This window comes from Macaca fascicularis, chromosome 12 (genome assembly GCF_037993035.2).
Source record: "Macaca fascicularis isolate 582-1 chromosome 12, T2T-MFA8v1.1".
NCBI classification, from domain to species: Eukaryota; Metazoa; Chordata; class Mammalia; order Primates; family Cercopithecidae; genus Macaca; species Macaca fascicularis.
The window spans coordinates 4204972-4222794 of record NC_088386.1 but is presented as its reverse complement, the minus strand read 5'-3'; the positions used below and the strand labels follow the sequence as shown (position 1 = coordinate 4222794).

Here is a 17823-nt window from a genome sequence, read left to right as displayed (position 1 = left end):
ATCAAGGAGTAATTTTCTAATATCATTTAAAAATTACTTCTTTTGGATGGGTGCAGTGGCTCATGCCTGTAATTCCAGCAATTTGGGAGGCAAAGGCAGGCAGATCACCTGAGCCCAGGAGTTTGAGACCAGTCTGGGCAACATGGCGAAACCCCATCTCTACTAAAAATATAAAAATTAGGCTGGGCACAGTGGCTCACGCCTGTAATCCTAGCACTCTGGGAGGCCGAGGCGGGTGAATCACTGAAGATCAGGAGTTTTGAGACCAGCCTGGCCAACATGGCAAAACCCCGTCTAGATTAAAAATACAAAAATTAGCCAGGTGTGGTGGCGGGCACCTGTAATCCCAGCTACTTGGGAGGCTGAGGCAGGAGAATCCCTTCAACCCGGGAGGCAGAGGCTGCAGTAAGCTGAGATCGTACCACTGCACTCTGGCCTGGGAGAAAGAGCAAGACTCCACCTCAAAAAAAAAAAAAATTAGCCAGGCATGGTGGCATGCACCTATAATCCCAGCTACTTGGGAGGCTGAGGCAGGAGAATCGCTCGAACCCAGGAGGTGGAGGGTGCAGTGAGCAGAGATCATGCCACTGCACTCCAGCCTGGGTGACAGAGTGAGACTCTGTCTAGGGGGAAAAAAAAAGAAAGAAAATTACTCCATTTTGGCCAGGTGCAGTGGCTCACACCTGTAATCCCAGCACTTTGGGAGGCTGAGGCAGGAGGACTGCTTGAGCCCAAGACTTTAAGACCAGCCTGGGCAACATGGTGGGACACTCTCTGCACAAAAAAAAATTTTTAATTAGCTGGGTGTGATGGCAAATGCCTGTAATGGCACACATCTGAACTCAGGAAGCCAAGGCAGGAAGACCACTTGAGCCCAGGAATTTGAAGTTACAGTGAGCTAAGATCATGCCGCAGCACTCCTGCCTGGGCAGCAAAACTTTGGCTCTTAAAAAAGTATTCCTTTTCTTTAAGGTACAGCCAAGTCTTATAAGTTGACATAAAGCCAAAATGCCCATTATATTTTTGTTATAACACAATTTCCTCATATTTTTCTAATGGTATTACACAAATATGAGGTTTAAAAAAATTTTTTTTTATTTATTTTCGTTGTTGAGAGTTTTAACTGTTCTTGTGGTCTAATTGCCAGAAACTTACCATCATTATACTCTTGATGATGATATGAAACATGATACCTTCTTGGATATGTTCCTCCTTTTCCAAATTTCTCAAAGATAGGGTTATCATAGTCTGTTAAGACATATAAGATGGTTATCTTTTATTTTAAAAAATAGTTAAATATTTCTAATGATGAAAAGCACATTTATACATTTTTATTTGACTTTTCAAAAATCTCCCCTCTCCTTCCCGGCCAAAACATTATCCAATGACATAAACATTTAAACATTTAGAATTTATAAAGTCTAACCTGAAAATTCCTGATGATTATCTGGGTAGCTCTGTGCCCTAGGCATTCGTGATTTTGGATAGCTCTCTCTATAAAGAAAAAAATGTCACATTAAGTTTACAGTAAGTACGTAAGACATTAAAAAAAATCTTTAAGCAATATCTATATCTGTGCCTCTCTGTATGGGTGTGTGTAAAGGAGCTCACTTTGAAAGGTTACCGTAACTAAAAAAGAAAAACTACACTAACTTGGTACATGTAGGCAAAGAGCCTGGCTTTAAAAATTAACCTTATAGTACAGTGGAAGAATGATGTATTTTGGAATCATAGGTGTTTCTAAGCACTGTGTTTCAATCCAAGCTCTGCCACTTAACTATGTAACCTTGGCAAATCACCCTTCTGCATCAACAAAAAAGATAATTTCCAACTAATCAAGTGTATACAAGTAAGGTGTCCAGGATAGTTTTTTGCAAATGATGAGTACTCAAATATATAGCTTTCTCATTACTACTTCCGTGAATTTCTTAAATGTCTACCTTGAGGTAGACATTGACACATACAGAAATTTCATATACATGGACAAAAGAAACTTAAATGTGCATTCCCATACAATATTAGTTATTTTTTCAGAATTTGCTTTCATAAAGCAATTCCAGAGAGGATTACCAAGAATACTGTCCTACTGAGACCAGAAGGGGGAGCACTTGTAACAAAAAATTAACATTTTGCAACTTCATCCTTCTCATATTCCTGAACAGCTTTTTCACAAAAGTACTTAAATGTTTGCCTACACGTACCAACATGGCACAGTGGGCTACAATTACCAATAATTTAAATTATTTCTAATCTGGTGCCAGAATGAACATAATCCTGAACAGGTGAAATAACTTAGGAAATCTCCAAAAACAAACATATTAATGTAAAAGTTGATAGCACTTTCACAAACACAGTTTTAAAAGTAAATGTACATAAATTCTAAATTTGATTTGCCTTCAAACACACAATTTTGACATGCAGGAATATTCAAACTATTATAATCAGGTATCATTTTTAATAACAAAGATACTGAATTCTATGAGGTAAAGGGATTTATACACACTGTGCAAAAATTAATCTGCCATCAGTATATACAAGTACCAATTATATTCCTCTGAATGTAGCACAAAAAAGTTACTGATAATTCAACATGCTATGAATATTTACCCATATCTATTAAAAAAGAAAAACTACTATAAACTGAGCATGGTGGTTCATGTGTGTAATCCCAGCGCTTTAGGAGGCCAAGGCAGGAGGTTTGCTTGAGCCCAGGAGTTCAAGATCAGCCTGGGTAACAAAGTGAAACCCCCATCTCTACAAATAATACAAACAACTTAGCCAGATGTGGTATTAATAGCAAATGCCTTTGGTCCTAGCTCCTCAGGGGTCGGAGGTGGGAGGACTGATAGAGCCCAGGAGGTCAAGGCTGCAGTAAGCTGCATTCAAGCCACTGCACTCCAGCCTGGGTGACAGCAAAACTCTGTCTCAAATAAACAAACCATCCCAAAACTACGATAAATATTACCCATCCAAAGGACTATCAAGTGATGGACAACTTCCTGAGCCAGAATTTTCAGGGCTGCTTAAAGATAACGGATCCAGCATCTAGGAAAAAAAAGCAGTTCCACCATGATTCAATTAGATATAACCAAAAGTTGCTTATTAAAAAAAACCTTCCTTAATGAGACATACTTCATGTAACATAAAATTCACCCATTTAAAGTATACAAGTCAAGGCTTTTAGAATACTGAGAGCTGTGCAACCCTCACTCACCACAATTTTAGAATAATTCCATACTCAATAGTGGTCACTCTCCAGAGTTACTCATTTTCAAATGTCCCTTGTAAGCAAGCCACGACTTCAAAATTTCCTAAGAGAAAAATATTCTTTCTCTATAGACTATTGACTAAATAATTAAAAGCTACAACATTTCACACTATTTTGCTTACTGAAAACTGAACAATGGCCCCACCCAAACTGAGACTAATGACACTATGACTGTTACATTATTAGAAAATGTGAACTACTATAATAGTGTGAACATATAATGCAATGCAATGTTAAGGGAATAATAGCAACTCCATGAAAACATTTTAATACTATAAAACTGAAGTATTTTTTAAATGTTTCCGAAAGTTTACAAACCTCAGTTTCGTGAAGTTAAATATTTGTAGTTTCATTCGATCTTTCAAATGTTTAAAAAAAAAACAATCTGGCTATTAATTCCAGGATTACAAAGCAAATGCATTATCATTCACTCACTCTCATTCATTCACTTACTGAGCAATAAAAAACCAGCTGTATTCCAGCTTTCTTTACACAGGCACAAGTACATTAACAGGCATTTTCCTATATTTTTTCTATTTTGTTCAGTTAAGAAGATATGTAATTAGAGAAGAGATAACACACACACACACACACACACACACACACCCCCAGTTACCTGCCAGATCACACTGACCCTGACAACATCTCTTTAAATTAAATTTAAAAACTCAAACTTTTGCTTACTTGGTCCATGCTCTCTGGAATGAATTCTCCTTCACTGTTGATACTAGTGAATGACCCATTTCGGGCAACCTGGTGTAATTCATCTGGAATGTATCCTGGGGGAGGAGAACTTCTATCTCTACTAGTAGGACCTCAAGGAAGAAAAATAATGTAATTTATAATTATAGGCAAGGGAATCAAGTTTTGTTTTAAATAGGCTATATTTCTGAATTATATCAATAATACTTTCAGCAAAAGAAAATTCAGTTTTTATTAAAACTTGTCAGAACATTCATTTGTAAAACTTTAAATGGTTTTATAACCTTTGTAAATTCCCACCCTATCATAATTATTAACCTCACCATAATATTACATTTATACTCACTAGGTAGTATCGTATTCTGACTGCTAATGGAATGATAATACAATATAGATTTCCGGCATTAAGACAGTTTAAGTAATCACATTTCTTATGAGACAATAACCCACTTTATTTTACTTGGTTCTGTGGAAATGATGCTATATTTATTAGTACAGTGTCTCACCTTTCCTCATAGTTTTTTGAAATTAAACTATAAGACAGATATGGGGAAGTTATGTGAGCATTTAAGTTCTGGTCCAATTTAAAGCAAAAAAGGTTTCAGCTTTATGTAAAGGAGTCATTGTGAGTATATGCAAGCATTTGTTAGTGAGACAGGGAGAAAGAAGAGAACAAAATGATTACCAAGACATGTGCATAAAAGAGAATACTGTCTACACTTGTCTGTAAAATGATTAGGAGCTCAATTTGAGTCAGGATTGATTTAGGCGTCATAACCACCGTAGCCACAATAATATTGGTCCCTAATATTTTTATTCCTTCCATATCCCCGTGCTTACAAAAGAAGATCAATATAGTCAATTACCAAAAGGAGACAGAACTAAAAAAAAAGGCTATGAAAATTTTGTCTCCCTATTTGACAACCCATTTTTCACAGTAATGCATATGCCAATGCACTCTTGGTTGAGACCTGTTTATCAGCAAACACTCCTAACCTAAAGGAGTTTTTCCTCTATCTCCCTTTTATAAAAACAATTAAAGAAAACAACTGCCAACATATAAGAAAAATAATGGTCATATCTAGCAAAGCCATTCAAAGTTTAAAGCAGTGCCAATAAAAGACCACTAATTCTATACTTCACGATTTCCAGTTTCTTCTTATGCTGGCACTGACGTCAAGAATATTTATTAGAATAAGATTGAGGTATTCAGTGTAATTTTAATTCAAAATATATTTAAAATGTCAATTTAATTAGTGCATTTAGCTTGCTCTGTCTAATGCAACTAAAGTGAATTAGAGCTGGGCACTGTGGCTCACGCCTGTAATCCCAGCACTTTGGGAGGCCGAGGTGGACAGATCACATGAGCTCAGGAGTTCGAGACTAGCCTGGCCAACATGCTGAAACTCCATCTCTACTAAAAATATAAAAACGAGCCAGGCATGGTGGCAGGTGCCTGTAATCTTAGTTATAAAGTGAATTAGCAATTTTTTAATAAAGTGACAAGTACCATAATGTGATAAGAAATGGAGATAAAGAAAGAAATGTACAATGAACATCTGAGCTTTGTACAATGTACAAATGTACAATGAGCTTTCTAGTTTGAAAAGTAAAATGTACAAGTGTTCTCTCAATTTAATGCTACAACAATCCCATGACTTAAAGAAGAAGACACATTTACTGGTCTCAGGTTCATCACAGAGCTGGAATTTGAATTTGGCTATTTCAAATGTTCTTTCACCAAATTTTAAAACTGTATCAAAATACATCTGAACGAAAAGGACAAGCCATTTGTATTTTGCTTGTGTATCACCTCTGCTGCTCGCATTTCTGCATTCCTGAAACCCAAAGTAGGACTTAAGTAAGACAGACACTTAGAAGAAAATGGTCATAAAATAGCTTCTTCTGGGGACCAAAAGAGAACACGAATAATGTCTATTTTTTCGGTGGTTCACAGGCCAATTCAATTTTTTCTTTGATTATCAACAATCCTCTTCTGTTACCAATCTCTTTCAGATTCCCAACCACATTTATTTTGACCCACTCTCCTGCGTCCTCCTATTCATCTGTTTTTCCTCCTCTTTAACTTTTCTCTTTTAAATCCGCCCCTCATACGTGTTTTCATGCCATCTTTAATGGCCATACTCACTGCCCTATCTGTAAGAACATTTATACCAGTGGTTTTTTGAAACAATGTAATGCTTTTATCAAATAAAAATGTAGATTATCAATGTTTTATACAAATTGAAGAACAGACAGAATGGGGAGTTCAGAGTATCTATGTCCAACTCATGTTGCAAAAATAAAGCCGCCTTAAAAACACAGCATGCAAAATCTTTATTTCTTTATATCATAATCTTAACAATAAATGGCAAATGAAAACAAATAATAATAAAGTAATAATAAAGCATAATATAAAAATTCTTAGTATCTTTATTTTGACAGCATTCTTGGCAATCACTAAAACCTTAGAGAAAGGCTTGTGAATTTACAGTCTATTAACTTTAATATATTATAATTACTTCCTTTAATTTTTTTCCTCCATTCTATTTGTATGATTAAAACTTTTTTTTTTTTTGAGATGGCGTCTCGCTTTGTCACCACGCTGGAGTGCAATGGCACAATCTCGGTTCACTGCAACCTCCACCTCCTGGGTTCAAGCAATCCTCTTGCCTCAGCCTCCTGAGTAGCTGGGACTACAGGCATGTGCCACCATGCCCAGCTAATTTTTGTAATTTTAGTAGAGATGGGGTTTCACCATGTTGGCCAGGATGGTCTTGATCTCTTGACCTTGTGATCTGCCCGCCTTGGCCTCCCAAAGTGCTGGGATTACAGGCATGAGCTACCGCACCCAGCCTAAAACCTCTTTAAAGTTTTATTTGAATTTGTTGACATTAAAATACCCTGAATATATAAACAAAGAATTTAAATTGGAGATTACTAATCCTGTAAACTTGAATTTCCAAGGGACATCAAATAAATAATGTATTTAACTTAAATTACAGGAAGTAGAGAAACAGGATATTAGTTATCAGGAATATGTTTAGGTGCTGCACTACATTAAAGGATGGAGAAGAAATTGAGAAATCATTCATTTCGTAATTCAGACACCAGCTTTCTTACCTATTATAGAAAGCCGTTTTTTCCTCTCTGCTCCAAATACTGTATTATCCAAATCTTCTAGTGATGGCAATGGTTCTAAATTAGTAGCCTACAAAGGAGAAAAGACAGTTAATGCTATTCTTCCTCCTTGGGGCTTTAAACAGAATCCTCTCCCCTACCAAGTACAAACCATTTTATATAGTTTGTGAGCCTTAATCAAATCTTCTCTTTGAAATTTTAATTCTAACATAATTCTTTCTAAGTTGTCAGTTTCTATTAGCTTCATATGTACAACATATTATAGTTATGTATAACTATGACTGGTTTTGAGAAGCAAGGATATTAATGTATAGTAATTAAAGGATGTAAGTTTACATTTGATCATAATGAAAATATTGCAATGATTATAGAATATAATTTTGTTTCATATATTAACTTTTACAAGCCTAAGTCCTATAATTCTTACTGAAAAAAATATCCCAAGTCATACCTGTGTACTTCCATTTATTACAAGTAATATCTTGAGGCTCTTCATATGAATACTACGATCCAGCAGTTCCACAGCTTTGTCCAAGTCATCTTGAGTAGTTAATGGAATTACCAACTAAAAACAAACATAAGGAATCATGCAGCTATCTCACCAGGTCAAGTCTTCCACGAGCATCTCCACTACTAAGGAATTACAAATGTCCAAATGCCTTGCTCTGTGATTTGTTCCTATGATGAAAGTCTGAATGTGTACGTGTAGATTGTTTTGCCCTCATTCTACCACCACTAAAATCTTAGAATGAACATAGATGTTTTTAAATTTGTCTTTATTAATCATTACATTATTTTAGAAAATAACTTTTAAAGATTAATTTTCTAGAATATTTCCATAATGTTGCTAAATTTAAGTTACAGTATGTTTGCCCCCAAAAAGCATGAAGGAGTACAGACAAAGACCATATGAAATAAAGGTACTACTTTTCTTCTGTATAGATGAAACTCAGTTCTTTTTTCAATAGTAACCACAAATTTGTACTCTCAGCTGGTGTGCTCTTCAACATACCAACATCCTGAGTACCTGCCATGGAGGACAGCTGCCATGGAAGGGTACTGCTAGTAACATATCTGCAATCTACGGCCCACCTAGAGTTCTTCTCTCTGAGCCTGGTGACCTGACCACTATGCACTAAAACAAATAAGCTAATGAGTTAACTATTCCATAGTAAACCCTCAATGTGGAATCCGCTTTCATTAGTCTTCTCATGCAGCAGATGTTATAGAGGACAAAAGCACCTAAGAGGTCTATGAGAAAAAGCATAATTCATACAATTTAAGAAAATAAAAATACCTTCTTTTTTTTAAAAAAAAAAGTCAATTTAGTAACTTAAGAAGACTGTCAAGAACGTCAAAGTATACTCCATTTCATTGAAAGAGGAAAAGAATAAAAACAAGTGAACATACTCTGCACTAGTTAACCTGCTCTACTTAGCACAATACACGAGCCATTCAAATGCAAGGCTGAGTTAATTTGGAGTCTCTACAGTACAAATTCTTTGAGGACAAGGACCCCCATACCAGCAGTGAGCAAAGAGCAGACAACCTGGTAAATGCTGTTTAATAAATATCACAGTGGTAAAAGCTCAATCTGAATCCAACCCACTAGCTGGTACGGTGTGTGTTCATTCTGCAGACTTCTTTATGAAAAAAGTCCTTGAGGTTTTTGATTTTTTGTTTTGAGATGGAGTCTCACTGTCACTCAGGCTGGAGTACAGTGGCAATCTCAGCTCACTGCAACCTGACTCCTGGGTTCAAGTGATTCTCCAGCCTCAGCCTCCCCAGTAGCTGGGTTTACAGGCATGCACCACCACGTGTGGCTAATTTTTGTATTTTTAGTGGAGACAGGGTTTCACCATGTTGGCCAGGCTGGTCTCAAACTCCTGACCTCAAATGATCTGCCCACCTGGGCCTTCTCAAGTGCTGGGATTACAGGCGTGAGCCACCGTGCCCAGCCAAAAAAGTCCTTGTTATAAGAAACGCTGCCAGACACAAAAATAAAGAAGGATTCATGTGAATTCCCTCAGACAATCTGCTTGCACTTACTTACTCTGTTCTTAAAATATAATCCCAATTTCTGTTTGTAGCTAATTTTGTATTACTGTAAGTGACCAACTAACTGGGCTCTTTTTGCTCTATGAGAATTTTTTTCTAATAAAATACAATTATCAACTGTTTGGTATCATAGAACAAGCTTGATCTACTGATCTACTTAAATACATTTCTATTTCCCACCAATTATGAAACATATTGGTATATCTTGCTTCTATCTTCAATAGTCTATTACTTTTTAAGCACTGGAAAACATTTTAAAGCAATAATAATGACTGTTCTGCCGATTTTTCATTTGAGGGGAAAATCTGAATACTTACTTTTACTATACATTTATAACTGGATTGTTTACTTCTCCAAGATACTGCTACTTTTGGGGGAAAAAAACACTAAATCAAATGACAGGAAAAAAAATATGAACATAAATGATTCTGCTCTTCTTCAGTCTGCTGCTGTAAAATGTGAACATTCTGGAGGAGTGCCTGGTGCAGCAGCTTAGGCACTGCCTACAGACCTAATGTGATCCTGCCAGTGTTCTAAGGTTACCTATTACAAACTGTAAAATGAGGATTAAGAGTCAAGAACACAAGTCCCAGGTTATCTACACTATACTAAATAAATCAGAGAATGTTTTCTTGCTTGGTGAATTCATTTCAGTCTCATTCATGAAATCTAACACCCTCTGGCCTATTTTTGATAAATCAGTTGTTTGTTGACATAAATCCTTTCTAGAAAGGAAACTTAAAATTGAGTTTGAGAACCATTAAATAGAACTGAAATCTGAAAGAACTGAATTATCTTCCTGACTTTACACAGTGAAGTATCAAGATAGCCATTAAAAGGTTCTCTAGGCTGGATGCAGTGGCTCACACCTGTAATCGCAGCACTTTAGGAGGCTGAGGTATGCGGATTGCTTGAGCCCAGGAGTTTGAGACCAGCCTGGGCAACATGGTGAAACCACATCTCAACAAAAAATACAAAAATTAACAAGGTATTGTAGTGCATGCCTGTAATCTCAGCTACTTAGGAGGCTGAGGGGGGAGGACTGATTGAGCTGGGGAGGTCAAGGCTGCAGTGAGCCATGACTGCCACTGTACTCCAGCCTGGGTGACGGGGAGATGCTGTCTCAAAAAACAAAAAAAAAAAATTTTTTTTCCTGCTCTACTCATCTAAAATGGAAGTGATCTTAGAAAATCCTTACTTGGCTAGAACACCTCCACATTCAACCCCCATGACACTGACACACACACACACACACACACCCTGAACACCTCCACACCCAACCCTCATAACACACACACACACACGCACCCCCCCACACACCTTATTAAAGAGAAGCCAAACTAACAAATCCAAACAACCCCAGCTTATATTTCTGCTTAAATTTCCTTCAAGTTTCAATTCTAGCCAACTGGAAGTTTATAGAGTAATAGTTCATTCTGAACAGAGAAATTAATATTACACTAGAAAAAAATATTTATAGAAGTGGAATGACACGCAGTATAAATGAATTTTTTGCTTGTCCAAATGTCCACAAAACTAGTAAGATTTTCCTACCCCCAGTGTCCAAGATGATGCATTTGGCTTGGGACAATATGTCAAGATATGAGACAGGACACGGCTCACTCACAGAATCTCAGGGTTGCAAAAAATCTTAAATGTAATCTTATCCTAATGCCACCTCTACCACATTCCTGCCAAGAGGCCACCAAAATATAATGGTAGAACCACTCACAGAAATCCTTCAGAAAGCATGAGAAAAATAAACTAAAAATGGAGCAATTTTCCAATTTTTAGAAAATGGGAAAGGGTTCTTAAAAATACAGATCAGGCCAGGCACAGCGGCTCACGCCTGTAATCCCAGCACTTTGGGAGGCCCAGGCAGGTGGATCGCTTGAGCTCAGGAGTTTGAGACCAGCCTGGGCAACGTGGTGAAACCCTGTCTCTACCAAAATACAAAAATTATCCGGGCGCAGTGGTGCCCGCCTGTGGTCCCAGCTACTCAGGAGGCTGAGGTAGGAGTATCGCTTGAGCCCTGGGAGGCAAAGGTTGCAGTGAGGTGATATCGGGCCACTGCACTCCAACCTGGGTGACAGAGTGAAACCTTGTCTCAAAAAAAAAAAAATAATAATAATAATAATAAGTTAGCTTGATGTCAATCCTCAAGAAAACCCCAGAAAAAAATTACATAGCAAACTGGGAAAAGTCATTAAAAAAAAAACAAAAACAAAAACAGCAGTTCTTACAAGCTGGCACAGGTATAATATGGACAAATCATGTCATGCTAACCTCATTGTTCTTGATAGACCTACTAGGCTAGTAGATAAAGACAATACTGTAGTCTTAATGTATCTTGGCATTTGAAAGTTTTCCATAATACAATTTTAGAAAAAAGAAAAAAAGATATGTCTAGGTTCCCCTGTAATCATCCTATGGGATAATGACACAAGTTCAAGACATTTTTTTAAAAATTATTCTTTTTTGTTCAGACAACTCTGTCACACAGGCTGGAGTGCAGTGGCGCAACTCTAGCTCACTGTACCCTCAAATTCCTGGGCCCAAGCTATCCTTCCACCTCAGATCCCCCTGCCTCAGCCTCCCGAACAGCTGGGACTACAGGTGTATGCCATCACACTCAGATAATTTTACTATTTTGTAGAGATGGGGTCTTGCGATGTTGCCCAGGTTAGTCTTGAACTCCTGGCCTCAGGTGATCCTCCTGCCTTGGCCTCCCCAAGTGCTGGGATTATAGGCATGAACCTCTGTGCTCTGCCCTTTATTCTTCATCACAATACTTTATGCATTTCTTTTTTTTTTTTTTTTTTGAGACAGAGTCTTGCTCTGTCACCAGGCTGGAGTGCAGTGACGCGATCTCAGCTCACTGCAACCTCTGCCTCCCGGGTTCAAGCAATTCTCCTGCCTTAGTCTCCCAAAGAGCTGGGATTACAGGCGTGCGTCACCATGCCTGGCTAATTTTTGTATTTTTAGTAGAGATGGGGTTTTACCATGTTGGCCAGGATGGTCTCGATCTCTTGACCTCGTGATCCGCCCGCCTCGGCCTCCCGAAGTACTGGGATTACAGGTGTGAGCAACCATGCCTGGCCTACTTTATGCATTTCTTTCAAAGAACTTCATATATTGAAATAGCTCATTTATTAATGGCTTGCTTGTACCACAAGTCTATAAGGTCTACTCCATCAGGCGCTGCAACTTATAAATTATAGCATGATGCCTGAAAAATTAATAAATGCTTTCTGAATATAAAAACCAAATTCACCTAATTACTAACCATAATACAATTTATTAACTAAATTGTCCTATAAATTTTAAGATCACAAGATCCTGATATCTCACAGAATCCTAAGAACTAAAAGAAACTTCAAAGATCATTGAATCCAATCCTAAGGGGATTAAAAAGGGGCATCTCCACAACACAGAGCTCCTCATTGCTAAAGCAAGCCCCTTAAGATCATATGTACTGATTCCGAAACATAATAATCTAATTGAGCCCTGAGCAACACTAAAACAATCCTTTAACTCAATTGTTTAACTACCAAAGCTCTGTCATCTGTAGCCAAGTAGAGTATGACAGGAAAACACAGTTCATCAATAAAGTACATAGAATAAAAACAAAACCATAAATAAGCAGCAAAATTCCAATACATGTATTTTCCCCTATAATATGCCCTCATTCAATTATTTTGCATAGTAGCACCCTCTATTATTTTCCACAATGAAAAAAATCCATTTTAGTCAGTTAAAATTTACTTAGGTTTTATTCTTCTGACATACCATATATTTATCAATCCCTAAATAAAAACACAAGTCTTAAAAGCGGTCTCTTAAACGAACACATTACTTTTCAAGATAAGATCTACTAAAGTTAAACTGTATGTGTTTACCTCATTATTGGTATAATGTAGATCCATAGACTGTCCAAAGGCAATTTTAGCTTTAGATCTCAGATCTTCCAGTTTAACTGGTCTGGGGAACTGAAGGATTCTATATAAACACAATTTTAAGATTTTATTTTCTTAGGCAAAGTTAAATAATAAACTTGCAACAGTTATCTCCTTTTAGAGAGATACAAAATTAACTTAAAATTATGTAAATATTCACTTTAAACACTACAACAGCACATTTTTTATCACAGGCACAAATTTTCAACCCAAAATTCAAAAACTCTGAAGTCTGTTTTATCCTAATACAAATTTTAAAAAAGAAATTCTCAAATTTTCTGCAGTTTTTAATTTGCACTGAAACTACCATATGAATGTTAAACAGCAATGCAAAATGTTTATTGAGGAAAGTGATTAAACTTAACTATGTGACATCTTTATGACAGAATGAAATGAAACTGTTAAAAAGAATAAAGTTGTTCTCCAGGGATTCAAATTTTGATTTCTGTATCCTTATCAACTCATTATTTTGGGGTACATGTATCATGTAGGCATACTTCCAAAATAAATATTTTAAAAAGATTAAAATTCTAGTGTTTTCTATTTCCCAAAGGATTGGCCTGTGCTTCCCCTTGAGAGCATGCACCTAAAGCTTGAAGACCACCAATACCACACGATAAGACCCAAAGGAAAGAGGCTATGTCTGCTTTGCTCCCTTTATTCCTCTAGGGCCTAGCATATATATACTAAGTACTCAACAAATAATGCTGAATGAATGAAAAAATTGGGAAAATATCCATAAATAGGAAAATAGATTGGAGAGTTCCATGGTTTATCTGATATATTCCAGTTTTAAACATTTCTATGTAAAATACGCTTATATGATTTGTGAGCCACTTTAAAATCCTTAAAACTGTTAGGCTTTTCACTACATTATTTCATGAGACACTACTAGCAGATATGAAATTCCATCGTCAGGCCAGGCACAGTGGCTCATGCCTGTAATCCCAGCACTTTGGGACGCCGAGGCAGGTGGATCATCTGAGGTTGGGAGTTCAAGACCAGCCTGGCCAATATGGTGAAACCCCATCTCGACTAAAAAATACAAAAATTAGTCGGGCATAGTGGCAGTCGCCTGTAATCCCAGTTACTCGGGAGGCTGAGGCAGGAGAATCGCTTGAACCCAGGAGGTGGAGGTTGCAGTGAGCCAAAATCACGCCATTGCGCTCCAGCCTGAGCAACAGAGTAAGACCCCATCTCAAAAAAAAAAAAAAAATTCCATCAGCCTTAACTCCTATTAGGTCTTGTCAGCAATTTTGTTGCCAACTACCATCCTATAATTTGTGCACTGAGATACGGATACCAAGTAGAAGGCTAGGTTTACATCTCTGCTAAATAATTTACAGCCACTAGTCCAATTCACTTTCCTCAACATCGCTAATGACATACATGTCATAGCACCGAGGTCTCTTGAGAATAATCAGAATTGTGAGTGTTAAGCTCACATATATAAATGCTATATAGTATCTGCGGGATGAAACAATTACAAGGAAAAATATACTTAATTTCCCTCAAGTAAAAATAAAAGGAAATGACAATATTTAAAGTCTGTATTAAGCAGTGATCTTACTTATCTCTGAAAATTGCAAACACATTAATCATTTCTAATGTTTGGCCTGAATTTTGACATATGTTATCTATCTTAAGTCTAAACACATTACACATTCCCAAGGACTACTCTATTCTCAATTTGTAAACCATGAAACTTCATTCAAATCTGAAAAGAACCTTTCAACAGCTTAATTAGAATACACATTTGATTAAATCAATTAATTAACATGTAATGTTTCTTTCCTTACCTTTTTTCTCCCCTATGTTCAAATTTGACTCGGACATCATTCTGTAATGAAATGACAATTGAGTCTTTCAGAGATCAGACAAATCATTCAGAGATTAGATAAAACTCCTACAATTTCTAAATCATATTGTTTTTTAGCCATTCATTTAAAATAGACCAGACGAGGAAGGAAGTTTGAATTTCTGTACCAGCTCCAAACAATTGATAGTGTCTGCTAAAAAGTTGAGAATTATGTTGCTGAATCTGGGCTCAACAGGAAAGACCACCAAGATCTACTAGTGAAGGTACCAGGAGTATGAGACATTTGCTGATCCTGTTATGGGAAATACAGAATATTATATTTTTGTATGTCATGCTGAGTATCCCAAACTAATCTGATTTATCAAAATCAAAATCATCCTCATTTCTAAAAATCCAGAGTAGACTATTTGAAGAACAAAACAAAACAAAAAACAATTTGCTTAAGTGTTTGAAAAATGGATGAAATGTCAGCTTTGGAAAACAGTTACCACATTAAATGAAATGCTACCTTATTTTTCCTGGGAAGGGGTCAACCTTGGCTGCAGAATGCTACCATTCTTTATGAACGCATACTTTACAAAATTTTTTTTTAACTTTTAAGTTCAGGGGTACATGAGCACATTTCTTATACAGGTAAACTCATGTCATGGGGGGTTGTTTGTACAGATTAGTCACCCAGGTATTAAGCCTAGTACCCATTAGTTATTGTTCCTGATCCTCCCCCTCCTCCCGCCCTCCACCCTCCAGTAGGACCCAGTGTCTACTGCTCCCCTCTATGTCTCCATGTGTTCTCATTATTTACCTTCCACTTATAAGTGAGAATATGTGGTATTTGGTTTTCTGTTCCTGCATTAGTTTGCTAAGGATAATTGCCTCCAGTTCCATCCATGTTCCTGAAAGGACATGATCTCGTTCTTTTTTATGGCCACATAGAATTCCATGGTGTATATGTACCACATTTCCTCTATCCAGTTTACCACTGATGGGCATTGAGATTGATTGCATGTCTTTGCTATTGTTAACAGATGAACACACACTCTTATGGGAAAATGTATAACAAACACTAACAAAATACTTGATTCGAAAGTGTAAAAGCTAAACACATTAAACAAGTCCTCCATAAGATTAGTGTATTAAAGGAAAGTAATTCATATAAAAACAAAATATACTTATTAAAATAAACACCTGTTTTTTTGGTGATGAAGATTTTGCTTTCCTGGTTTCCTGCAAGGATAATGCTGGTCGACTGGCCTTATGAAGGACAGCCAAATCTTGCATGATTGAGTTCAAAGCTTGCTGATCATCTAGGTAATTTTGAAATAAAACACATATATAGAATTGTAATTGTGACATATATATCAACATGTATAGACATCACACAAAATTTATAATAAAATTTAAAGTAGAGAATGTATTAATTTCATACAAAAATTCATCTAAAACATTTTTAATGCCTATCCTTTTGGTAAAATAAAATTGCAATAGACTCAAGCTCTACCATTAGTCCACACATGTGACACTAATAGACAAGATGAAGTCATTCTGATTCTTCCACTGATTTAATATCCTAGAATAAGGTCAAAACTGCTCTGTTAAAACGAATTCTTTTCTATGTCTCCTAAACAAAACATCAAGATATCTAAAATCTTTTAAAAAGTAGAGGAAAAAAAATAAACAACTTTGTATAAATATCATTACTTAGCACTTATGTTCAAAGTACAGACTTAATTTTGGAAGGTGTTTTTTTTTTTTTCTTTCTTTCATCAATACTTAAGAGTCAGCAACAAAGAAAAGCTTCACCTGTGAATACTGGCCTACTGTATTTGGAAATGCTCTTTCAAACTTCTTCACCATAAGGTTTGACAAGACTAAAAACAGACTATTTAAAGATCATGGTCAGTAACAATGTTAAGAAAATTCCTTTCTTTAGAAAAAGTACCAAGTCCATAAAACTGAGAGAAAGGATCATGAACATGAACATGAACTTTTAGACTCTTCTAAATATACCAATTGTTTCTTTCTGAGACTAAAAGCACGTGCCTGCCAGTAATGCCAATTATAAGCTCTCTGGAAGACGTCAGGGACAACTTAATTTATTTTCACTAGTAAATCAATTCTACTAACGATAATCACAAATGGTAAATAAAGGAATCAAGAGACTTTACAGTTTATATTTTAAAATGTAACCATTTTGGTGAGCAGTAACTTATGTTCTTGGAGTAGTAAAAAAAAATGCCATATCCTACAAAGGGAATCACTAAAAATATTCTGACAATTCAATAGCCCTAATAGTCTCTCAAACACACAAATAGCTGACTTCTGTAATTTACTAATTTTTAGTAACATTTCATATATTCTATTTTGTAGTGAAATTATTTGCATAGTAAAATTTAAAAGTAATAGTTATAAGGTTTTATTATTGGTTTAATTTATTAATATTTCCAGGTTAAGAGAAAATTTTATAATTCTTCACCAAGTATTTTTTATAAAATAAAGTTTTATCATAATGTTAGTTTAGCCAAATAGGTAACCAAGCCACAGACAGGTACAATATAATCACAATAGATGCACCCATCAATAAGCTCAGAACGATCTCAACTGGAATAAAAGCATTTGATGTGACCTTCTTTAAGAAGGTTAAATCCTTGGCCAGGCGCAATGGCTCACGCCTGTAATCCCAGCACTTTGGGAGGCCGAGGGGGGCAGATCACAAGGTCAGGAGTTCAAGACCAGCCTGGCCGATATGGTGAAACCCTACTTTTAGTCTCTACTAAAAATACAAAAATTAGCCGGGCATGGTGGCGGGCACCTGTAGTGTTCAAGTTCAAGTTCAATCACTTGAACCCAGAAGGCGGAGGTTGCAGTGAGCTGAGATCATG

At 36.4% G+C, this 17823-nt stretch overlaps 1 protein-coding gene and 1 long non-coding RNA gene across 3 annotated transcripts in view; both read right to left on the bottom strand.

Moving 5' to 3' along the window:
- Window positions 1-17823, bottom strand: part of MAP3K2 (mitogen-activated protein kinase kinase kinase 2) — an 87246-nt gene that overhangs the window by 21803 nt on the left and 47620 nt on the right. For both annotated transcript variants that reach the window (XM_005572879.4, XM_065525348.2), the window contains exons 3-11: window positions 16130-16248; window positions 14925-14965; window positions 13069-13168; window positions 7563-7676; window positions 7094-7181; window positions 3953-4083; window positions 2966-3045; window positions 1427-1494; window positions 1156-1248 (exon numbers count right to left, since the gene is read on the bottom strand). In XM_005572879.4, coding sequence (XP_005572936.2) covers window positions 1156-1248; window positions 1427-1494; window positions 2966-3045; window positions 3953-4083; window positions 7094-7181; window positions 7563-7676; window positions 13069-13168; window positions 14925-14965; window positions 16130-16248 — 834 coding nt within the window. The remainder of the gene's footprint in view (window positions 1-1155; window positions 1249-1426; window positions 1495-2965; window positions 3046-3952; window positions 4084-7093; window positions 7182-7562; window positions 7677-13068; window positions 13169-14924; window positions 14966-16129; window positions 16249-17823) is intronic.
- Window positions 15051-15854, bottom strand: LOC135966506 (uncharacterized). The gene is made up of 2 exons (XR_010579831.2): window positions 15747-15854; window positions 15051-15236 (listed from the first exon to the last, which is right to left on the bottom strand). It is a non-coding gene; the product is annotated as an uncharacterized lncRNA (long non-coding RNA).